Genomic DNA, 24,880 nt, shown 5'->3' with positions numbered 1-24,880 from the left:
TTCATCCATTCGGCCACCTCTTTCATCCCTTCGTGTAGGTTGTCTCTGGCGGTGGCGGGGTCGTTGGTGAGGGAGAGGATCAGCTGGGTGTCGTCGGCGTAGGAGATGATGTTGAGGTTGTGCTGGCGTGCGATGTCTGCGAGGGGGCCCATGTAGACGTTGAAGAGGGTTGGACTGAGCGAGGAGCCTTGAGGGACGCCGCAGATGACTTCGGTGGCTTCCGATCTGAACGGAGGTAGGCGGACTCTCTGTGTCCTTCCGGCGAGGAAGGAGGTGATCCACTCCAGTGCCTTCTCCTGGACTCCGACGTTGCTGAGGCGCTGTACTAGGGTACGGTGGCAGACAGTGTCGAAGGCCGCGGAGTGGTCTAGGAGGATGAGGGCCGCTGTTTCTCCGTTGTCGAGCAGGGCACGGATGTCATCGGTGGCAGCGATCAGGGCGGTCTAGGTGCTGTCGTTTGCCCGGAAGCCAGACTGCGAGGGGTCGAGGGATCCGTTCGTCTCGAGGAAGGCGGCCAGCTGCTTGTTGACGGTCTTCTCGATGACTTTAGCCGGAAATGGGAGCAGCGAGATGGGGCGGTAGTTCTTGAGGTCGGTGGGGTCGGCTGATGGCTTCTTGAGTAGGGCGCTGAGTTCGGCGTGCTTCCAGCTCTCCGGGAAGGTAGCGGTGTTGAAGGAGGTGTTGATGTCCCGCAGGTGGGGTGCGATGACAGCGTCGGCCTTGTTGAAGACGTGGTGAGGGCAGGGGTCGGTCGGAGATCCGGAGTGGATGGAGTTCATCGTGCGGATGGTGTCTTCGGTGTTGATCGGAGTCCAGGCGCGGAGGGTGGTGGTGGGGGGCGGGGGTTCGGTCGTGGCGTGCGTCGGTTGAGTGCTGAAGCTGTTGTGTATGTCCGCGATCTTGTTGTGGAAGTAGGAGGCGAGGGAGTTGCAGAGGTCTTGCGAAGGGGTGATGTCGTTGTTTCCGGCGTTGGGGTTGGAGAGCTCTTTGACGATGTTGAAGAGTTCCTTGCTGTTGTGTGCGTTGTTGTCCAGTCGTTCCATGAATGCGGTTTTCTTGGTGGCGCGGATGAGTTGGTGGTGCTTTCGGGTGGCGAGCTTGAGGGCCGCCATATTGTCCGGAGTTGGGTCTCTGCGCCAGGTTCTCTCGAGGGCTCGGCAGTTCTTCTTGGAGTTCTTGAGTTAGTCGGTGAACCATGGGGCTTTCTTGCTGCCGGGTCTGCTAGGCGGGGTCCTCAGGGGGGCGAGGTCGTCTGCGCAGTCGCTGATCCACTTGGTGAGGTTGGTGGCCGCCTGGCTTGGGTTCGGTGTGCTGGTGGGGGGGTTTATGCTCAGGGAGGTCGCGAGTTGGTCGGCTGTGATCTTGTTCCAGCTTCTGCGTGCAACCTGTTGCTGGTGGTGGTGGATCGTGGTCCTTCTGAAGCTGAAGTGGACGCAGCTGTGGTCCGTCCAGTGGAGTCCGGTGGCGTGGCTGAAGGCGACGTCCTTGCTGGATGAGAAGACGGGGTCGAGTGTGTGTCTGGCGTAGTGGGTGGGGGTGGTCACCAGCTGCTTGAGTCCCAGGTTTGCGAGGTTGTCCAGCAGGGTGGTGGTGTTGCGGTCGTTGTTGTTCTCCAGGTGGAAGTTGAGGTCCCCGAGGAGGATGTAGTCAGCGGAGGGAAGGGCGTGCGGGGTGATGAAGTCGGCGATGTCCTCGCTGAATTGTGTGCGTGGTCCCGGGGGTCTGTAGATGAGGGTGCCTCGGAGGGTGGTCTTGGGGTTGATGTGGACCTGGAAGTGAAGGTGCTCGGCGGGTGCGAGGGTGTCGTCGGTGTTGGTCGTGATGCGGATGGTGTTCCTGTGGATGATGGCGATGCCTCCTCCTGTGTTGTTGATGCGGTCCCTTCGGATGATCTTGTAGCCGTCTGGGTTGGCGATGGCGATGTCGGGCACTGAAGAGGCGTTCATCCAGGTTTCCGTGAAGAAGGCGACGTCTGGGGCTGTGGAGTCGAGCAGGTTCCAAATCTCGATGGCGTGTCTGTGGACGGAGCGGGTGTTGAGCAAGATGCATTTCAGGTGGCTGTGGCTGTTGCTCGTCTTGGTCTTGGTCGGTGCTGGTGTAGTGGAGGTCTGGATGCAGGTGAACTTGCAGGAGTTGCAGCAGAAGGGTCCGTGGGTGCGTCTCGGGGTGGCTTGGTAGCATCCCGGGGTTCTTCCGGCGTTGAGTGCGTAGAGTTCGGTGGCGTCGTAGGTCCGGCGGGTGGGCCGGGGTCTGCGGGGGCCAGGGGTCCTGGCACTGGGCGCGGTCCAGGCGCGGACGGGCGCAGACGGGCTTACCTTCGGCGCACCTTCGGTGCTCCCGCTGCGCGGTCGCTGAGGGGGCGTCATAAGTAGGAGCCGTGAGGGAGGGTCGGCCGGGAGGACCAATGGGAGAGGAGGGGAGGCGGAGCTACGGGTCAGCGGCGGCGGGAAGCACGGAGGTGACCGGGGCAGCGGGGGCGGTGAGGAGCGGGGGCAGAGGCGGCAAGCTGCGGGCATAAGGCGAGCCAGAGGAAGATGCGGAGGGCAGCGGCGTGGGGGAGGTGAGCGGAGGTCTCGGCAATCAAGGGAGCGGCCAGGCAGCAGCTGAGTCAGCAGGCAGGCAGGCGAGCGAGTGGCAGAGCAGCAGGCAGGCAGGCGAGCGGCAGAGCAGCGTGGAGGGAGCGACCGCCTGCGAGGGCACAGGGGTCACATCAATGCACCTGAACAACTACAGAGATATGTAATGACTGTATTGTACACTGCTTATGACATTACTTCGCGCCTGTGTACTTGCCACAAGAATAACTAAACAAAATGCAATAAAAGATATTCAAAAAAAAAAAATTTAACCTCACTTGTCAAGGTTTTAACAATCAGGATCTCTGGTGTAGGGTGCTTAGTCAGGAAGTCTGTTTCACTTGGGGCCAGCGTATGTCATCCAGCCACATGTTGGCAATAACAGCTCAGATAAAGCTGGGCCTAGTTTAAGAATCTCAGTCAAAACGGCTGTCCTCCCAACCACCACTGCAAATGAGGTACTTTCTCCCATTGGTGGCAAAGGTGGTAAGTCTAGCTCCATTTCAGGGGGTGTATTTATTCCATTAGCAGTCGTTAAGTCCATATTCAAAGAATCCTCATTACAATGAGTGGGAAGCAAACTATACTCTTCCTTATCATCAGTGTCTTGAGGAACACTGAGTGCCTCTTGCACTGGGATCGAATCAAAACCAAAAATAGAGTAAATCCTCTGCTGATACCAGGGTAGGTAGGAGTAGAGGTACTGGATTGAAATTGGGCTGCATAACCATTAGTTGCACTTTTGTAATTTCATAGTGCATCATGCGTCATAGGCCTGGATCAAGCAGATGTTTGAGGTCAGAGATCTGCATCAGAATTGGATTATTGATCAGCACCAATACAGAAGAAACTGGTGTGGATTTTGTGCTAAGGTTGAAGTCAGTGCCAGAGTTGGTGCAGGTCCAGTAGCAGGTACCACAGCGATGGTCAGTGTCGAGGAAGGTTCTGCCAGTGGAATCCCCACTTGAGACTCCTGAGGCTGCACGTGGCCTCAAGGCATACCAGAGGTAGCCAGAATCTCATCCAAGTACCACAGCATGGCCTCTCTGAAGGCTGCTATTTGCTGTGGGATTGACAATGACTTGGGGAAATTTAGGGCTTGACCGGGCCAATCACTGGATTGGCTCAGACGTAGGATACAAGGGGAGAATGAGATCATTATTGTGACCCCTTTGCGCTTTCTTGATAGCTTTGAGTACCACTTGGCATTCTTGTGCTTGTCTCTGGATGTACTTACAGGAGGATTTGACCTGAGCGGATTTTTTGCAGGAGCGGTAAGGCCAGACCTGCAACTTGGAGCGTTACCTATGCTTTTACTGAAGCCTATTCTTGAGCTTGGTAAGGGAGCACTCTACGTTTCCATTCCGTATTGCCTTGGAATGCATGAGGGCACACTTGTTGCAAAGACAAGAGCCATGCATGGAGCTCAAGCACTACAGACACACCTTTTGTGGGTCTGTGACTGGCATCTGATTACTGCAGTCACTGCATGGACTGAATTGTTTTGTTTTCTGTGGAGACATCTTCCCCCAGCACACTGCATGAATTATGAAGTCATCAAAAAAATATCAGTGAAGGTGGGAGCAAAGCTCCAGATCGGTGTCCAAAGGTTCATAAAAAAGGAGCAGAAATCATTATGCAGGGGTGGGGGTTACAAGCGGCACCGGTCCATCACTTTCGGCTAAGTATGGAGCCCCCATGAAGCAACACAGCACCACTTACTGACACGCAGGAGTATTGAAGTATTCTACGGATCCAGTCTGGAGCCTTGGGATATTCGACAGTTGATGAATCTACTATACATATCAGAAATTCTGATACTGCATGGCATATAAAATAAATGAAATATTGAGGTGGCACCTTATATTTTCTCTCTACTCATGGTGTAATGGACTGAGCCTAGTCTTAACTGGATTTTTAACACTCTGTTATTAACTTCAGAACTCTCTTCAATATATGTATATGGAGATATTGAATGGTTTCTCAGATCTAGCAAGAGGCTCAATGAGGAAGCCATTTCTCTCGTCATCCACCTGCATGGTACCACCTTGATGAAAAGTTGCCCGGTAACTAAATTTGGGCCAAATCTCACCAAATGAGAATGCATTATTGAGATAAGCATCAAAAGCAACCTCCACCGATGCGTAATGGGTCAACTTAATATGTATTCCAAGCATTAGTTGCCATGTGCAGTTGATCTGTTTTTCATGCTCCACTTCTTCTCTTGCTTCAAATTCTGAGGTGGTAAAGGTGAGTGAGAAGTGGGATGCACTGCAAAGGAAAACGGTGATAGTCTGACCATCTTTTAGAATTGTTTTAACATTTCTTTTGTCTTTTTTGCGATTTACCTAGGGAATGGATGTCTGCTACTTATACGATGAGTGTGCCACTATACGACCCATTTCTGGATCAAAATGTGTCTACTTCCGTTTTACATCTCCTGTTCGCAGTTCTGTGACAATCAGTGCTCTGTCCCATCATTTGAATCAAACAAAGCAGAATGGCTTTTACAACTGATTTTTCTTTGACACCAGTGTTCTTATATAGTCAACTACATGCAAACCTCTTGTTGAAACTGCTTGAGTTACAGAATTCAAGAGTCTGAACTTCCTCTAGAGCATGAGCCTCTTCCAGGGTTCAAAGATCATCGTGAAACCCACTCTCCTCTTCGGGATATTTTCAGCTGAGAATTGAAACTCTTTTTGAGATCCACAAATCTGGAGGTAGGACCTCTTTTTGAAGGTGGTCATCTCATGGAAAATGATCCTTCTTGAGATTCTAATTCCAGCGCTAGTGTCTGATTCATGCAAGGAACTTAAAGGCCCCCAGGTGTGATGCTGTTTGAACCCAAAGCTACTGAAATAATTTGTTTTGTGTGTAGCTTCTGTGGGAATTCTTATTCCTGGCCAATATTGTCTGTGGGAGTTTTGCAGCAATGTATTCTCATGAATCATAGCCTTCTGTTTCTCGAGAAGGAGACTTACTACTTATTGTCCCCATCAACTTGAGGGGAGTGAATCACCAAATAACCTCTCCCTAGGCCCTTCTTTCTTTTTCTCCTCTTACAAAAGCTCAGTCTGTGACTCAGTAAGTATACTTTTGACCATGGTGGCTTAGTGTGCCCAGCGTGCAATGCATTCACAGATGAATTGTCTTTCTGGACCAAAACGGTATCCATGCTGAGAACACATCCCCTGCATGGTTGTTGTTAGAACTCATACTGGTCTTTGCAAAGAATTCAGCTTCTTTACTCGTGGCGACCAAAATGTTGTTGAGGCACAGGAAAATAAAAATAATGGTTGGAATTCAGAGATGGAGCCTAATTTCCTGTTTCTTGTGCTGTGCAGGGATTATGATCAAAGCCATTTGATACAACCACGTAACCAGAAACATCTAAAGATCAACAATATGCAATATTACAAATACAAAACTAGGTGGTTGGACAGCACTTAACATCTTTTGACAAGCATAAGGCATCACTGACCAGCTGTGTACAACAAAATCCTAAACAATCTGTTGGGAGGAAAAAACAAAATTGAAAGGCCACCAAGGATTTCAAGTCAATAAAATGCTTTTGGAGAATGAATTACACATCCAGTCATGGCAGGAGTTTAGAGTCCCAGAGAACTGCTAGCACAAACAAAAGTCAGCGCAATGAATGTGACTTACAAAAATTGGCACAAAAGACCTAGGTGAAAACTCCACAGGTAAGAATTCAAGGGGTGCTACAGGAAGACAGAGGAAAAAATGGTCCTTCTCACTGGAAAAAACACTATCAAATCTAACTTCAGAAGGGCTCAGCAAACAGTCAGCTGAAAGGGGAAATGTGTGCAGTGAACAAGCACCCTGCTAAGAAAAAAGATAATTATTTTCATTGAACGATGTACTGGTACCTTCATTTCTGCTTGGAAAATCCCATGTGTCTGCAGGCAAGGGGACTGGGTATGGATTTTAATTATAATTTACAGAGGGCATCTCTTTCAGTATAATTTCTGAAAATTTTCAAAGTGGAAAATTGCATGTAATTTACAAGACAGAATTTTAACATATTGAAATACTACTAACTGGCACACAGTCTAACAGTGATAAAGTACCTACCTCCCACTGTGTAACAACTTTTTTAAAATGTCTTATTTCTTCATTTTTCTTTTCAAGTTCTTCTTTTAGCTGTTCTGTTTTTCCATCTTTCAAAAAATGTTCCTAGAAAATGGAAAAATATTGTTTAATCCTGCCTGGTAACCAGTAATCACAAGAAGCGTGTAAGGATATTATTAAGTTTTCCCCGCCTCTGTAACGATGTCACTACTTTGTCTAAGAGTCATTACAGCACCACACATTTACCTTAGGGCATCGACTGATCTAGAACAGACAATCTATACTACTATTATAAAGCGAGAAGTGTGAACCTTTGAGGCGGGTAAACTCGGGAACCACAGCGCCAATCCAAACACCCAATACATCATTGGAATTGTCAGGGTCTGCAGAGTGACATAGGCTATATACCACAAAAAAATATACGTTCCTTAAAAAATATAAGTTCCAGAAAAAAGTGGTCCCTTGGAAGTAGCGCCGGCCGTGTGCGCCAACGACGTGCGTGCTGACATCAGGAGCGCATGGAGGAGCGGCGGACAGGAGCGCGGGGAGGAGCGGTGAACTTTGGCGGACTGGAACGGGCTGAGGTAGGTCAAGCAAGGGGAGGAGCGGCTAACTTAGAAGCGCGGGGACGAGCGGTAAACTTTCGTGGATCGGAGCGGGCCGTTTGGAGCGCGGGGAGGAGCGGTAAAATTTGGCAGACTGCCAGCGCGATGCCTGATTGCCCCCGGAGGGTCAAGCAAGGGGAGGAGCGGTAAAGTTTGGCGGACTGCCTGCGCGGAGCCTGATTGCCCCCGGAAAACGTCGGGGCGGGCTGCTAGTATTAGAATAAGCTTGAAACATCCAGCAGTCACATTATGAAAATGACTTGAAAGCGCTGGATTCGTGATTTCACCATTAAAATGTGCATAATTTATGGACCGCATAAGAGAAATACCATCCATGGATGTGATTGGGAGTAAAATATCAGCACTGGAGAGGGAAGCAAAGGTGAGGAATTTTACAGATATGGATAGTGGGCATGCTTTACAGAAAAAAAGAGCAATTGTCTTTTTCTGCTTGTTGTGCTTACACAAACGAGACGTAATATCTTTCTCAAAAATGCAAACAAATGCCCCAAGAGTACTCTTTAAAGCAGGAGTTTATCAAAATGACCTCTGCACATAAGCAGTTGCTAAACTTCATCTTGTACAGAAAAAGAATCGGCTTCCACTTTGCCTACTAGTACATAGGCACAGTGAGGCTAATGAAACAGTATAAGCATTTGTAGAGCGCACGTACACCAAACGGTTTCTTTGCGCTGTAATGAAACAGTAGCAGTTTGAACTTTAAATTGGGCGTGCAGGTGGAGCAAAGCAACATGGTGATGGCGAAGCAACACTGGGAAGGGTGAGGGCAAACAGCAGAATAACATGGGGAAGGGTGGGGAGGGAGAACGGGGGCGGAACGCCTAAGAAACACTGTAGGGGACACCAAAGGAACAGAGGTAGAGGGTTGGTGGATGGAAGGGGATTGGACGGGAACAGAAGCAAAATGGGAGTTGGGGGGGAAAGCAACAGTGGGCGCAGGTGGAGGGAACCAATGCAGAGAAGCACATGGGTGAGAGCAAGAGGAAGGAGAATGGGAAAAAGCAGTTGGGCATCGAGGAGCAAAAAGGAGTGCAGGGGGAGAGAAGTACACAAATAGGCCGAAAACACACACACTATATTGGAGTGATTTACACAAAAGAAACAAGCATTTGCAAAAGTTATAGCTATTGGCCTTTGTAAATGACAATGTTATTGTTTTGTAACTGTATTTATGAATTGCTTACTACCCCTGACAATGCAAAAAAATCACTTTTCAGTGAGTAGCTCACTACTCCGCAACCCAAAGGGGATTAGTGATGGATTAGTATAGGGAAATAAGAGTTAGTTTTGAGTAGTGGACACGAGAGTCTGTTAGTTGGATTGAGTAGGATAAAAATGGCAGAAAGAGGGGGGAGAAATAGCAAAAACCAATACCAACAAATACAGTAATCAAGTAAAAGCAGCACAAAATAAGCAATACGGCAGAAAGAGAGTAGGCGAAGGGGAGGAAAAAACAGCGGTAAAGACAAGAAATAACAGCAGATACAACAAATAAAGGAATCAGGTAAAAGCAAAAGAAAATGACACAAAATCAGAATAATATAGTGGGAAGCGAATGGGCAGTAGGGAGTATAAAGAAATGTAACTTGCTTATTATACCCGGATATACATTCACCATCTGAAGTAAAAATAAACACTTTAAATGTGTCAACCACTATGGCCATAAAGACTGTTTCTCCTGTAAATATCAGGAAAGGCTCTGCTGGGAACATTAGTGGCATTTTTATAGAGTGTATTTGTTCAGCCAAAACAGAATGTTGTTGCTAAATTATAAATACTATACACTTTAATCAGTGAAAACAATAATTAAAAATAGAGTAATAATGTCGTTAGGTATAAAACAAAAAAACATGAATATTGGTCATTGCCATCTGGTAGATTGATTTAAATAACTAAGGAAATTACTTTTCGGTACTTCTATAGCTTTGAAATAACTGCAAACTGTTTATTTATTTATTTATTAATAATAATAATAATAATAATCCACATTTGTAAAGCGCGAACAATCACCCATAAGGGTCTCTAGGCACTGGGGGCCGTAGGGAAGATTGAGCAAGCTATTGCCCAGAGTCACATGGTGCTGGGCTAATCTGCTGCCGGTGCCGGGGATCGAACCGTGGTCCCCAGATTCCGGAGTCAGTCGCCCTGGCCGTGGCGCCACACCTCTTCCCCTCATATATCGGACACTCTCAATGTATCTGTACACACCAAGGCTGCTGCTCTGAAACCCACGGCCGGTGCAATTATATGTCAGCGCACTGAAACCTGCCATCTGAGCACAGTGTCGAACGGGGCCCCCCCAGAAACTCGGGCCCCCACGCGCAGCAGGGGATGTGGGTGCTAATGTTACAGCACTAGTGCCGGTTGATTTTCACTGCTGTGGGTAAAAGCAGCTCCGTTCTGCTAATCCCTTCTCTGACTTTCCAGAGGTGTCGGAGGCAGGCCAGCCACTCTTGGTTACTGAGCGAGTCTGTTGCATTTTCTCAACATTTCTTCTGTCAGCATGTTTATTCTTAACATTTCTTCTGTCAGCATGTTTATTCTTAAATGCATGGTAACAAGAGGGGTAGATAAGATTCTTCTTTTCGCAGCCGCCATTAATTAAGACGTTAAAAAAATAGAAACTCGGGTGTGTAGGAAAAAAACCATTAGAACAACAACATCAAGGGGAACCTACATGATTGCATACGGCAGCAAATAATGAAGCACATTCTTTGAAATGCATAATCCCAGACCTGGACATTAGCTTCCCGGTTACCTGGAGTCAGTTTGCAGCTCTAATCAAGCGCTATATAAAACCGTAAAACAAACAAGAAAGCATGGCCGCAATTAATTAAGACCGTAAACAAAAGACACAAGTGGGCGAAAAATAAAAAATGAAAACATCAAGGGGACTCTACATTAATGTGTAGGGCAAGCGTGGTCCCGAAAGTGAAAGGAGGACCGCGCTGCAGCCGGAGCATGGGGATCTCTTGTTTTTATGGGTGCACGTGTTTCGAACACATGACCCCATGAAGATAAGACACTGCTCTGCGACAGAAGCAAAGCAGGCCACTGAGTCTGGCTCGGAGGCGAAAGGGCGTCTACAGAAAACCCTCATTTCCAATGGCAGGCCACCGTTTAGCATAAAGGGTGACACCAGCCAATAGAAATGAGGGGCAGGGCTTAAAGCCCCCTTCTGATATCACCATCACAAGGGTCTCGCAGAGCGTTGCTGTGCAACGCTACACGCAAGACCTAAAACGTAGTGAAAGCAGTGTTTCCAGCTAGACCAAGAAACTTAAAGAGTTAACGGTCCATGGGAGGGACAAGCAAAAGATTGACAACTGGGAAACAAATATTAAGCAGCCAAATGAGAAGGACCAAGAAAGGCAACTAATCGTATGCAATGGGTGGGCTCCAGGCCTCCCCATGTTCTTGGTAAGCCACAATATGCCTCCCAACAGACTGCACATACACTGTTTAGTAGGCTTGATCTAAAAAGGGCATTGTTTACAGACGTCTCTAAGGCATTTACAACTAGAGATGGGCATTCTTTCACTAGAATGACAATTGTGTGAAAATATCTTGGTAAGCAAAATCAGCTTTAACATAATGAAAACATATTCAGGCTATCACTAATCGTTAATAAAAGTAAATCAAGAATGTATAAGAGATTAGTGTCGGAGAGTAAGAGGTTTTTGAGCATTTTCACAGGTTAATTTGGATTTAGCACCAAAACAGTAGATGGAACAGTATTGTCATCAAAGATTGGAAATAAGGATAGCAGTACTTTATTTTGTTGCACTGACTGAACTTATCATGACAAAGTTGCAATGTTAACTTGATGGAACTGAAAAATATCTAAAATAAAAATTGATGAAATATTCCTGGTTAAAAAAACAGACTAATTATTGTGGCTCGGAAACAAGTACATGCAAATGTATGGATTTTAGCTACTGATTCACAAAGACACTGTCTGCTCCTGTAACACAAATGGACCTATTCCTATGTTTGTAGCCATTTCCAACATTTATGGAATTCATACAGAATCGCAAAATCAAAAAAGAAAACTGATTTCCTAAAAAAAACATTACACAAGATGGGTTTGCCCCTTTTTGGGGGTGGGGTGTGGCCAATGCCAGAGTGCAATACCCGCACCACTTTTGTTTGCCCCAAAGGCAAAATCCCTGGTGTCAGGTGAACTTTCTACATATTTCCACGGTTGCCCCTTCAGGAGAGGACATATTTCTCGATGGCAGGGTAGGCAGCACCCTCATTTTGTTTGCTTTGAAATACTTGGCGTTAGATGGGTATTCTGTCCCCTGGAGGAGGGGGGGGTCCGATTGTGGTGAATACCCTTACACACTCTGGTGTTTAGTGGGCTTTCTGCCCTTCCGGGGGACCGATCAGGGGTACTTACCCTTCAACAATCCCCAGGGGGGAGGTGGGGGCAGAAAGACTGTCTGACTTCTTGTTGGGGGAAGGGCATTGCCAACCCTAGAAGGGCAATCACCAACTCTATATATTTATATTTAAAACAAACATTTCCTGGTGTCTTGTGAGCTTTCTCCTCCTCCTCCATTCCCCCGGGGGGAGGGCAGATTGGGGTCCCCCTCCACAGAGGGAAGAATTAGTTTCATCACATTCTTTTTAGGAGTAGGGGTGTGGTCAAGTCCATAGTGAGCAGCTCCCAACGCTATATTTATTTTTTATTGACCTCGATGCCTAGTGGTCTTTATGTCCCCCCCCCCCCCCCCCTTGGGGATTTACCCCATCAGACGCCAGGGATGACTATTTTGTCCATGGTTTCTGGCGAGTGACCCCTTGGGCAAGGGTTGCTCCCCAAAGGGGGCAATATCCTTTTGATTTCACCCCCATTTTACCCTTGCTCCTCAGAAGCAGATTGGTTGTTTTTTGGGCCGATTTGCTCCCCCAGTGGGGCGGAAACCAGCTAGACATCAGGGATGTCTATATTTTCTATTGTATCTGGGGAGCGACGTACGAGTTACTTACCTTCTGTAACAATGTATCTGGGAGAGACTATTCTAGCCGCAGATTACTTAACGTAGAATTATCCCCAGGCATGAGACTGGATCCGGAAAACTTTTCTGCCACAGCAACCCCTGCGCGCCAGTGGGATGGTACCACGTGACTCCGCCCTGACGTCGTCTGCGTCAGAAACGTCAGCGAGGATACACGAGTCCCACCCGGCGCGCCTACGTCCGTTTTCTTCAGAGAACTTTTCCTCACCACAATGCGGAAACATCACAACAAAAACTGTGAGAATACGGTAACAGTGTGCGAAAAAAGTAGCCAACAGAAAGGGAAGAAACGAATGGTGTGGAACCGCACCATCCAGAATAGTGACAGGCACTATGGCACCAAAAGTCATGAAAGGAAAGAACAAAGCACAGCTACTGCAAGCAAGCCTGCAAACAATAGGACAGCCTCCCAGGGGCAGGAAGTATGTGAAAAATTGCGCAGCAGACGAAAAAGTCTGCAACCACAGCCCAGAATCGAGACGGGCATCAAGGACAGAACCGAAGAGGAATGACAATTCACCCCCAGACAACATCAACAGTGAGAGACATCCCCTGCAAGAGCTAAGGGTTGAGACCTGGCCAAGGGACCTCAACCTTCAGAACTGCAAAGGGGCCAGAAGTGAAAGCAACGAGAGGAAGAAGAGCATTAGCAGACCCCACACTGGAGACCAGGGTACAGGGGCGCAGAAGCACCCATGAAATCATCAACCAAGCACCAGAAGGGAAGAAATGGAGCCAACAACAAGACTAGCATCCCCCTAGGGAGGGAGTAAGAAAAGGCACTCGCAGAAAACAACCACCCTGAGGCAGGTGAGTGCAGAAGACCAAAGAAGGGTCCTTGCAGAACGGGGAGGCAGGGCGGGTCGTGAAGGAATCTGCGGCTAGATTAGTCTCTACCAGATACGTCGTTACCGAAGGTAAGTAACTCATACATCTGATAGATACTACTAGCCGCAGATTCCTTAACGTAGAATAGATACCCTAGCCATACCCAATAGGGAGGAGGGTCTGCCAGAGGGGAGCAGGGCCCAATAGGGGATGAGTCACAGGGACAGGGAGAAAAGCCCAGTCCCCTCAGGCAGAAGGGAACCTCGTCACCACTACAGAACACGGGACCCAGAGGGGGTGCGGTATGACGACAAAAAGAGGCAGCACAACCCTCATCAAGCAGGAGGAAGCAAGGACAAGGCGAAGAGAGGCCAGTGCACCCAAGCCCAACCAGGGATCTCCACCAGAGGAGTACCAAGGAAGAAGAGCCACCCACAGACTCCAAGGAGAAGAGGCAGAAACGCAGCCAAAGTCCTCCACCGGGAAACACACCCAGTGAAGAGGGCAGCCGAGCCTATCACAGCTGGAAGTCAACAGACAAGACAGAAAGGCACCTCAGCAATAAGGGCAGGGGGGAGAAGAAGAACGTGATCTCACAAGATTCCCGCAGAACAAGAAGCAGGGTCGCCAGAGGCCACGCCAAGGCCATAGGCCACGCCAAGGCCCCAGGCCACAGAACAGAAGAGCAGGCAGGTGCGGCCAGCCGCTGGCAAGCGCCACGAATTAAACGCCCAGACCACGTCAGGCTCAGAACAAGGGCATGGCTAGAAAAATCCGGAACGACCCCTAAAAGGTGACAGCTCCGGACAGAATCGAACCATGAAGAAGGGCGATCAGTTAGAATATAAGAGGAGAGACAAGTAGGACGGACCAGGCCGTCAACACAAGAAATGATCCCCTCAGAAACACCGGACAGAGTACCAGGCCAACCGGCAGACAAAGGGCAAAAACCCCTAAGCACCAAGCCATAGATGGCCAGGCCAGGCCATGCTCAAGTAAGGACCAAGGGCTGCACCTGCGTAATACAACAACACCAGGAAAGGTGAGGAACCCGCAAGGGGGAGTCCAGACCCTCCCAGCATAAGAGAGGGCTATAAAATAGCTACAAGTACCCCACATCGGGTAGGACACGTCCCAAAGAAAGCATGGGAACCACTCTTAGGGAAGACAATCCCGCATCGGAGAACAAATTATAAACCTGGGGCAGAAACCACAGAAGGCTTTGTAATCAGCCAAAAAGTACATTCGTACCCAAAAAATGGGGGCTAAATCAGCAGCCAACAGAAGAGAGGGGCCAACCAAAGGACCCCGAGGGCACAGTAACTCTCACAGAAAGTGTAACAGCCACTTCAAAAACCAAATACCAGAAAACAGTGGGATAACGCCTTCCACCAAGACCCAGAGGATCAGCAAACCAACTTACTGAGGAGGAGGACGGAGCCCCGCAACAAGACGCTGAATAGCGGAGTCTGCATGAGTATTAAACAGCAGGCCCCGTCAAAAGGCAGGTCAACCAGACGCTCCTTAATATTTTCTGGGAAAACAGCATTATGTAGCCAAGCATGGCGATGGAGAGCCACAGATGTGGCCGTAGCACGGCCAAGAGCATCAGCAACATCCAAGGCCGCACGAACAATAAACGCGGCCAACTCCCTATCATCCAACACATGGCCCTGCAGATCAGCACGGGCACCCTCATGAGAGACACGAGAAAGAAGGGACTCCACAGAATCCCACAGGCTAAAAGTAGCCCTGGTCAGCACACACAAAGTGTTAAGCGCCCTCAAAGCAGCACTGGAAGAAGCGAAGACATTACATCCCCATGAATCTAACCACCGGGCCTCCCGAGACGGAGGGAACAACAGCACAGGCAAACACGGAAAGGTATTTTGCAGTAGAGCGCCTTGAGTAGAAGGATGGAAAGAAAGACAGACCGGGTCGTGCGGTGCAGTGGTGCCGGAGGAACTGGAGCGCCCGTGTTCGCTTCAAAAGGAAGGAACAACTCCTGTCCACCAGAGCCCTGGTGGAGAATCTCCAAGAGGTTGTCTGTAGGAAATGGAGTGACAGGTTCACCCATCCTCAGAATACCAGCAGCCGTGGAAATAGCCCGAACAAAGGCAACACTGGCCGCAGTAGGGCACTGCGGAGGTGAAAGCAATTCCTCCGTGGGTGGCGGTTGCAGAATGAGCCACCCATCCCCAAGTCCAGGGAGAAGCGGCCTGCCCCGGCATAGAGGAGGATCCACAGAGGAATGAGGAACCTAAGGGGCCCTCAGAGGAGGGTGGAGAGGCCGTTGGAGAAGCCAGCCATGAGCCACAGAAAGAAGGGTTCGGGGATTTTTGCCGTGGGGACGGCGAAGAGCCTTACCTGGAAGATGCAACTACACAGCGCCCTGTCTCCGGGGAAGAACACACCAACAGAGGAGAGACCTCAGGAGACTAATGCAGAACCCGGCGCAGCTCCGTGGATTCCGCCTTCCGCACCTAATCAGCGTCTACCGGCTCCGGAATGGGCCTCAGTGGCGCAGGGCCGACTCCTGCCACCACGTGCTCTCCAGGAGAATGGGGCGAGGCGGACGCCAGACTGGCGAAGGCGCGGAGCCAAAAAGGCACCGGCTCAGCCTCGGATGGGGCAGCCGCCTGCGCCGAGTACCGAGAGGGACTCGGTAAGGTGCCCCAGGCCCTGGCATCCACCCACGATTCCACCGGAGCCGGGCAGGAAGGCTCCTGTCGCCGGAACGGCGCCAGCTCGACCTCTGGTGAGGCAGCCGCCTGCTGGGAGGACCTAAAGGAGCTCAGGTGCAAGCCCGGAGTCCCAGCAATCACCTGCGATGCCACAGGGAGCCCTGTAGGGATTTGCGGCGAGGCAGGAATGCTAGGCGCCGAAGAGGGGAGCCCCGAAGGACCACACCCCGATGACGCCACTCTCCTACGACCTGGAGCCAAAACCTTCGAAGCCGGAGCCACCTGCGACTCTGCGGAAGTCCCTGCATGAGGCAAGGGATCCGCGGAAGTCTCAGGAGTTGGAAGAAGGGCCAAATAAGCCTGCAGAGCAGCAGCGTAGGCCTTCATTTGGGCCCTAGTTGCCTCCGCGCCGGTAAACGGCGGGTAGGGAGGGGACAGGCGGGGGTGCACGTCCCGGGGGGAGACGGCCCCCGCAGGCTGAGGGAGGACAGGGCCTCGGAGACAAACTGAAGGACCTACCAGCCGGTGAGCCACGCTCAAAGGGTCGTGGCCAAAGGCAATTTCGCAGACAAAACAGGAGGCTCCTCGCCTCCAAGGTAGGGGACGGACGCTGGGACGACACCGACCTGAACAAGCGCGCCGACAGCAACTTCATTAGGCGCTCCCGCCATGATTCAGGCTTAAGGTTCTGGCAGGCGTCGCAACTCTCCGAGTCGTGGTGCTCACCCAGGCATCACATGCAAATCGGGTGAGGGTCAGTCGCCGACATGGGACGTGCACAAGAGGTACACGTCTTAAAGCCCGAAGGCATTCGCACACTGTTCCCCTGAACGCCAAGCGTGAAAAAGGTATAGAAGGCCTGAAAACACGCCAGGACACAACCCGGATCCGCGTTGCACGCGGAATAGAGAAAAAACTGACGTAGGCGCACCGGAGTGGGACTTGTGTATCCTCGCTGACGTCACGGACGCAGATGACGTTAGGGCGGAGTCACGTGGTGCCGTCCCCCCGGCGCGCAGGGATGCTGTGGCAGAAAAGTTTTCCGGGTCCAGTCTCACGCCTGGGGATAATTCTACGTTAAGGAATCTGCGGCTAGTAGTCTCTATCAGATACCTTGGGAAAGAGTCGCGCCCAAAAAGGGAAAAATAGTTTTTATTGTAGCCACCCGTGGGAACAAATTGGTCAGTTTTTAGGCCGATCTGCTTCCCAGAGAGGGATGGTAACCCACTAGACACCGGGGATGTCTTTGTTTCTGGGGAGCGACCCCTTGGGCAAGGGTTGTTCCCCAAGAGGGGCTATTATCTTTTGTTTCCGCCCCCTTGGCAGCAGATCAGCCCTAGGTCAATTTCCCCCTGGGGAGGGGTGGAAACCCACTAGACTCCAGGGAATTTGTGCCTTGGGCAAGTGTCACTCCCCTGAAGGGGGTATTTTTTTTCTTTTATTTACACTCTCCCTTGGGTGCGATTGGCCATATTCTAGGCCAATCTGCCCTTTTGGGGGTGGAGGGGTGGTTTACAAACACTAGACACCAGTGCCAATTATCTGGCTGCGCTTTGTGTCCCCCTTGGATGATAATCGGGCTTTTTTTTCATTCCGACGTGCCCCTCTGAGCAGACTTCATACTGTTTTTTGTAATGTATACTTCAAATGTTTATCATTGCCCCGTTTGACTGTTTATTGTGTAAGAATCTTTGTATATTTTGCTTATGTTTTATTTTCTTTCACATCACGTGAATTTGTGAAAGAGCTATAATGTACGGTGTTCTGTGTAATTTTCTTTTTGTTTTTCTTTTCTAGTGGGATATCTTTTGTGCTTGCTGTGTTTGTGCAGAGTAGGCACATTTGATCCTCAGTTGCAGCAAATAAGACGTACCTGGGTATCCTTTTGTAGTGGAAAGCTCATTGATTGGTTTCCATTGATAGTTTCTTCCCAGATCGTTATATTTCAAAAGTTGTATTTACTGTGTGATATAGCTTCAGTTTGTTGAGTTCGAATTTTACGCAGTGTTGTATACAGTTGTCTTTTTTTTTAAAGATAATTTTATTAGGAAGCATCATGGCTTCTCGCAGGCTGACATTCCAGCAGTTTGTCTGATTGATTTTTGATTCTGCCTCCGAACATGGCTCTGAGACAGACTCTGCATCGGAGGCAGACGACAAAGTGCAAGATTCTGGGAGTGAATTTTCTGTCTGAGAAGAATCATCTGATGATTCCACTATTGTATTGTATTGTATTGTAATTGCATTTATATAGCGCTTACTACCCCATACGAGGCGCCAAAATGCTTTTTTGGAGAGTAGCACGCTACTCCGGGACCCATAGAGGATTAGTGTTGAATTAGTATAGTGAAACATGCAAGTACATTTTAAGTGGTGGATAGGTTAGTAAGTTATTTGGATTTGGAATGATAGCAGAAGGATAGAGGAGGAAAAATGGTTTGTATTTATATAGCGCTTGCAAGCTGGATTGCAGCCAGGGACCGCAAGGCCTCCCACTAGAAGTACTGAAACCTGGGTTGCCAGAGTGCAGCCTGTATTGCCTGTCTTTAACGGTGCTGCAGGGTGTAGTGTTAATACAGAAAACATTTTGCCTATCAATTTCTTACATCTCTTTACTGATGATGTGATTTTGGATGACATTGTTGAGCAGACCAACTTGTATGCAGAACAGTATTTGATTGCAACACTGACACATTTAAGACCCACCGGTGGACGATTACAAATCTCCATGAAATGAAGCAATCCTGCTGTTTACATTTGTAGGTGGAATTGCAATGTAAGCCATCGTCTTTATACTAGTCCACTAGTCCCTTGATGCCAACAGCTATTTTTTCAGCAACCATGAGTGGAGATAGGTATTTGCTTCTGCAGTGGATGCTGCATTTTGTGGAAAATGCTATAGCTTTGCCACCTGATCACCTTGATTGTGACCGTCTCTCCAAGATATGGCCTGTGTAAGAAGTTGGCCTGGCATATGCTGTCCACTATTCTAGTGGGCACTTTGCAACAGTCCAAACGACCCTTATTGATGGTAGGTTTAAAGACAACCTATATAGAAAGCTATCCTAGTGGTAGCTGTGGAGAGCAGCCTTCAGGCTAAGTCTTAAAAGACTGTAAAGCAGCTTGTTTTACCAGTCTATAGTCTCGTGAATGACCAAATGAAAGGAGAACCACAACAGGTATATATATATAAAATATATGTATTTATTCTAAACATATCCCTCTAGCCTCTTTTTTGAGGCTAGAGGCAAAGGTACATTCAGTAAACTTATTTAGCACACAATAAGTTAGCACAATATACGTTGAGCCCTAGGGGCGTACTAAACCATATATTAAGAAAGTGGTATAAGAACCACGACTGACAGAGACAAGGCCTAGAGCCTTTAGAACCGCTGGGGCCACCAGGAACTACCCACGGTAGTGACACAGGGGACCCACGGGGGACGCGTGCAGTGTCTAAACACAGCCGCGAATCATCATTAACTTCTATGGGGAATTTTAAAGATTAAGGACACTTAGAAGAGGACTTGGAGCAAACCACTTTGGAACTAGGAGGTTCTAGAGTCAACACCAACGGGAGCACCAGAGTACTCTAGTTACCTCACCCAGCGAAGCCGGATGCATAGGTGTCTTTTCGTGTCGGGTTTCGTCGTCGACTTCAATGGCGATCTGCTGCAAAGTGCTGCTGGCGTCCAATTGGAAAGTGTCCGGGTGGATCCATGGGTGGATCGGAGATGTAAAGAACCTGAAAGCAGAGGGGACAGAGTCTGGGTCACTTGCCAGTAACCAGGAAGGCTATGAGCGGATGCCCACCGATGTCGGAGGATTTCAGGTGAAGAAGGTGAAGCTTGACTCTTCAGCCACGAGGACCAGGAGGCGTTGATGACCAGGAGCTGGATTTGAGCTGTCCCATGAAGGATGTCGGGTGCTGCGGTGTCAGTTCCCGGATTGGACCCAACAAGCCTTGGCAAGAGCAACCCACGCAGAAAGCAGAGATTGGCCTGGTGCAGACCAGCAAGGTCTGAGGGACTCACCACTCGGTGGGGAGTCAGGGCACGTCTAGAGCAACCAGGGAAGCCCAAAGGAAAGAAGAGTTACCTTCGTGGGGACCCCCAGTCGACAGACCAGGGATTGCGAAGGGGCCTCGAGCAGAAATGCTAGAAGCGGGCTCACGGAACACTCGTGGAGTGTAGGCCTACAATCTTCGGTGCAGATGCTCGGTCTTGGACTACAAGTAGCCCAATGCACTACTACGGGAAATCTCAGGAAGTCTATGCACTAGCAAATGTGCACGGGATCCAGGAGTTCAGGTTCCACGTCACTCGTGAGGGCTGCGGGTCTCAGCTTTGCTGGGATCTCGTGTCAGCCTCTGAGAAGTCTGGAAGTCCGGAAGTCCATGTCCTGAGTCGCAAATACTTCGGAGTCCGGTGGGAGCTTTGGAAATGCATACCGGCAAGATGCTTCTATGGTGCCTGTTTGAATAGGGGAGTTACTCCTTGACCTCAAGGGAGATTCTTCCGTCTTCCAGTCGGGTAGAATGTCGAAGTTCCAGGACATATATCAGAGTTTCGTCCAGGTGTAATCTGAAGTCCTAAGGACTGGGGTCCCATACTTATACATAGAAAGGGGGTTGGACAAACCCTGGGGACCCACCTATGGGAGGGTCTGGGGAGAGGGGTGGTTACACCCCTTTACCTTTGTCCAGTTTCGCGCCAGAGTAGGGGCTAAGTGCCCCTGCAACCGGTTTGAACTGGGGTATGCACAGGGACACCAAGTGTGCCCCCAGCACCGTCTGAAAAGCATTCTCTGAATGCACCCACCCAGCCTCAATACACTAAAGCCTGTCTGGGAGATGGTTACACCTCCCTGTGACAGGAAACCTATTGTCCAGGGCTCCCCTGCCGGAGTTTCGTCCAGCAGCAGGAGGTTAGACCTGGGTCTGTGGCTGCAGCATCCATTTTGTGATGCTAGGGTTCTTTTAGACCAGTGGTTCATAAACTTTCGACTCCTGGGGACCCCATTGAGTCACCACCCCCAAGCAATTTGTATGAGTTAAATTTCATAATTAAAACACTAATTCGAAAAAAATACACACGTGTGCACACAAAGCAAATACTCAAGGTACCTAGGATTTTGGGGCCAGATGTACGACCATTTCATTTAGCGCCTCGCAATTGGCGACACATTGAGAGTGGCAAATTGCGTGTCGCTAAATGAAATGTACAACAGTGTGTTTAACACTGTTTGGGATTCCCAATGGGGTCGCAAATTGCGAGGTTCATTAATATGAATGATCCTCTCGCAATCTGCGAGCCCATTGGGAATGCCAGCCCTCCCAGGGATGGTGGCCTGCTGGGCTCTGCAGAACACACAAGATGATGGACGGAATGTTGCACAATGGCAAAACATTCATGGGCTCCGTCCATCACCACCTTTAGTTTTTCCCTGCTGGGCTCTGCAGGCCACCATGTCTCGGACTGCTTTTAAATAAAGCAGTTTAAAAAAAATGCAGCCCGTTTACCATGCATTTAAAATAAAAAAGAAAATGAAACGTTTTCGTTTCATTTTCCAAGGGCAGGCAGAGGTCCCTGGGACCACTGCCTGCCCTTAAAAAATAATTTTGCATGCACTTGCAAAGGAGGAGGAGTCCCCTGGGGACCCCTTCCCATTTGCAAATGCATTACCATCTACTTGAAGTAGGTGGTAATTGTTTTGAGACTCCCTATTTGGAAGGGAATGCCCCTTCCAAACAGCAAATTGCAAATCCTATTTAGTGAGTCGCAAACAAATTGCGACTCGCGAAATAGGCTATGTACATGGCTCAATAGGTTGTTGCATGCATAAACGGGTTCGCGAACCCGTTCCCGCATATTAAAACAGATCGTACATCTGGCACTTAGTATTTTATATTAAAGTAATAGCCCCTCTGTCACGTGTATTTAATTTCTTTTATAGCATCTCTCATACCTTTGTAGGATGTCAGAGCACTTTACATCACACACATATAGAGACATTGAATCATACATGTAAATCAGTGTGTATATAAAATGTTTAAAGAGTGCTTAGTCTGGAAAAGCACAAACTCAGGATTCAGAACATAACACAGTGGCTAGCACTGACTTTAACATTAAAAATGCATTTCCACCCAAATGAATCTTTTTAGCAGCATCAGGATAATGAATAACTGGGAAACAATATAAGTTAATAACTGGTACCATGCAGTTTGCAAGCAGCTCTTTGATGACAGTTTATAGGTCCCTATGCTAGATTATGATTGTCACTTATGAAGTGCACAGTAACAAAAGAATTTCTGTGACAAAAGCAGTAACCACGAACCTATGCACATAAAATACTGCTTTTTAAGATGCATGATATAGTTCTTTGCAGTAGGCACATAAACCCTCTGTGCTACATTAGTTCAATCAAAGCTGCCACTGAACAAAACTCTCCTCTGCTCCAGCAGGTACATTAATCACTGGCATTCTCTTGACACTTTTATTGTTTCTGGAAGGCTGCCAATTATACAAGAAACGTTTCTGTGCTTTTAAAACTGTTGCCTATGGACCCCCTGGCAATGTGTCACGGACCCCTGGAAACACTGTTTTAGACGATTACCAGTTGGGTCAGTGTGTACATGTCTCTCCCTCTAGAAGGGTGGAATTCCACACACGCCGCCAGGAATGGTGGTGGGGGGTAGGATTCCAAAGTGTTTGACACCAAACATGACAGGTTTCCATGAAGCCATTTCAAAGTTTGCATTTACCAAAGGTAGTAATGAACTTAAGAGTATATTGTCTGGCTGCATCACAGAACAGCATCAGAGAATAGGCTCTGAAAGCTGCAGAGGGGCCCAGCTCATGCATGGGCACCCTCTCACAATAAACCAAGTACTCTGCCTTTAGGATTGATCAGGCCTTCCATAGGAGTGACTTATAGGCTTATATGTGTCAGTGATTAAATGTAGATATAGGTAGCCTATATCTTAGTAAGGGGTTCATGCACCACCTTACCCAGGCTGCAGTAGCAGACCGGTGGTGCCATTTTGGAAGGCTTCCCTGGGGTGGCATAATATAGGCCTCTGGGGTACCTATGGCCTTGGTATCTTAGCTACCATATACTAGGGACTTACAAGAGTAAACCAGTAACATATCTGGAGTGTACCTAAAGTACATGCAATCATTTTAGAGAGGAAGCAGCTAGGCTGGGGTCCTGAATAGCAGGGCCCCAGCCAGACTAAAGTCGTGAAACACCAGCAAAAAAAGTGGGGGTAACCATAGTAAGCAGATCCTACTCTCCTACAGCCTGTCCTTGACCATTTAATTGATTGTTTCTCATAGTTCTATGTTCCAGGTCAAGATATATCTGTGGACGAGTTTCTGGTACTGTTCAAGGGTGGTTTGGTTTCAGACAGAATATACCTAGCAAGAGAGCATTATGGTATTAAGCTGTATATATTGTGTGAAAGTGCCACTGGATATGTGTATAATTTCAGGGTGTACACTGGTAGGGATTCTTCAATTGACCTCCCTGGTTGTCCTTTCACTTTAGAGGTCAGAGAAAAAAATGTGTGGGAACTTGCCAGAGCCCTTTTTCACAAAGTCCACCATTTATATGTGGACAATTTCTATATAGGTGAGCAATTGTTCAGAGTGGGCACTGTGGCATGTGGCAGAATCTGCTCTAACCATAAAGGTTACCCTAAAGAGCTTGTGTGTAAGAAACTTCAGAAGGGACAGAGCAGTGCCCTGCGTAGTAATGAACAACTCACGTTCAAATTTTCAGACAGAAGAGATGTCCACATGCTCACAACTATTCATGATGAAAGTAATGCATCGGTGACTGTCTGGGGTCAGGTAGCAGAAGTGTGCAAAGCAGTGTGCATTCTAGACCACAACAAGCACATGGGAGGTGTAGATAGAGCAGATCAAAGGTCGGAACCTTACAATGCCACTAAAAAGTCCTAAAACTGGTACAAGAAGTTGGCTGTTTATCGATTACATTTAGTATCCTTCAATGCTTATGTTGTTTTCAAAGATCGTGCTCCAGATTCCAAGATGAGGTTTTTTACAGTTTCAGCAGTCTGTGATAGGTAGCCTTGTTACAGTAGAGTAACTAAGTGTTCCTAGGATAAAAGTGTTTAAGGATGTGTATAGATTGAAATATAGCCACTTTCCCACATCGTTTACATTGTACCAAACACAACTTTCAAGTTTTGGGAGCAACCTTGATAGTAAAAGGGAACTGACTGTGGTCTGCACCACCAGATACCTGGTAGGCAGTAGTTTGATATGTATAGTCACACCTGTTGTGTATGCATTCATAGTTGGTATTTCATCTTCTACCAATAGGTTGTTTTATTCTAGTTGATAGAAATGTACTGTTATTAGTTGGATGTTTGGTTTTCCTGTATCTGCTTTGTGTGTGTAATCTGTTCATTGTGGGAGTGTTTTAGAAACTAAAGTGGTGTGGACCTCATGGAGTTGTCGGAGTGGCATTTGGCTGGTGGTGTGTGTGTAAACTGCAGTTCAGCTGGCGGTGTGTGTGTGTGCACTAGCATTTGGATGGCAGTGTGTGAGAACCGGCGGCTGACTGACTGTGGGTGTAGTGGCAGCTGGCTGTCAGTGTGTTTAGTGACTTGCTGCTGGTCACTATAGACACATTACCAGCCAGACGCCACACACACCACCATCCAAAATCCAGTCCACACATTCTGCTAGCTGGTGTGATTGGTGTGTAAGTCCTGTGGGCATATGAAAGTGACGGGCCCTTGAATGAGGCAGTTTGTTGATGTGAGTATTGTAATGTGTTGGGCCTGCGGCTGGTGGTGTGAATGGTTTGCATGTGTGACACATGAAAGGTGTGTGTATGGCCTGTAAAGCGGTTGGTTCCTTGTCGTGACTTTACAGCTCATGAGCTGTGAATCACTGGTTCAGTATGGCAAAATTATAATTCTCTTATTAACAGTAATTTCTACAGGTAAAAGTTTGTGAAATCCTTTGCTAATAAAATTTACATTTTGAACTTTTTGCTCACCCATGTGACATATC

The 24,880-nt window shown here is 48.3% G+C and overlaps 1 protein-coding gene across 3 annotated transcripts in view; it reads right to left on the bottom strand.

Annotated features, from left to right (window-relative positions):
• The window catches only part of GKAP1 (G kinase anchoring protein 1), a 664,789-nt gene that overhangs the window by 236,612 nt on the left and 403,297 nt on the right, over positions 1 to 24,880 (bottom strand). For all 3 annotated transcript variants that reach the window (XM_078675829.1, XM_078675827.1, XM_078675828.1), the window contains exon 8: positions 6,675 to 6,776. In XM_078675829.1, coding sequence (XP_078531955.1) covers positions 6,675 to 6,776 — 102 coding nt within the window. The remainder of the gene's footprint in view (positions 1 to 6,674; positions 6,777 to 24,880) is intronic.

Source organism: Lissotriton helveticus, chromosome 2_1 (genome assembly GCF_964261635.1).
Source record: "Lissotriton helveticus chromosome 2_1, aLisHel1.1, whole genome shotgun sequence".
NCBI lineage: Eukaryota > Metazoa > Chordata > Amphibia > Caudata > Salamandridae > Lissotriton > Lissotriton helveticus.
Note: the sequence above shows the minus strand (reverse complement) of the source record. Positions and strands in the feature narration are given on the sequence as shown.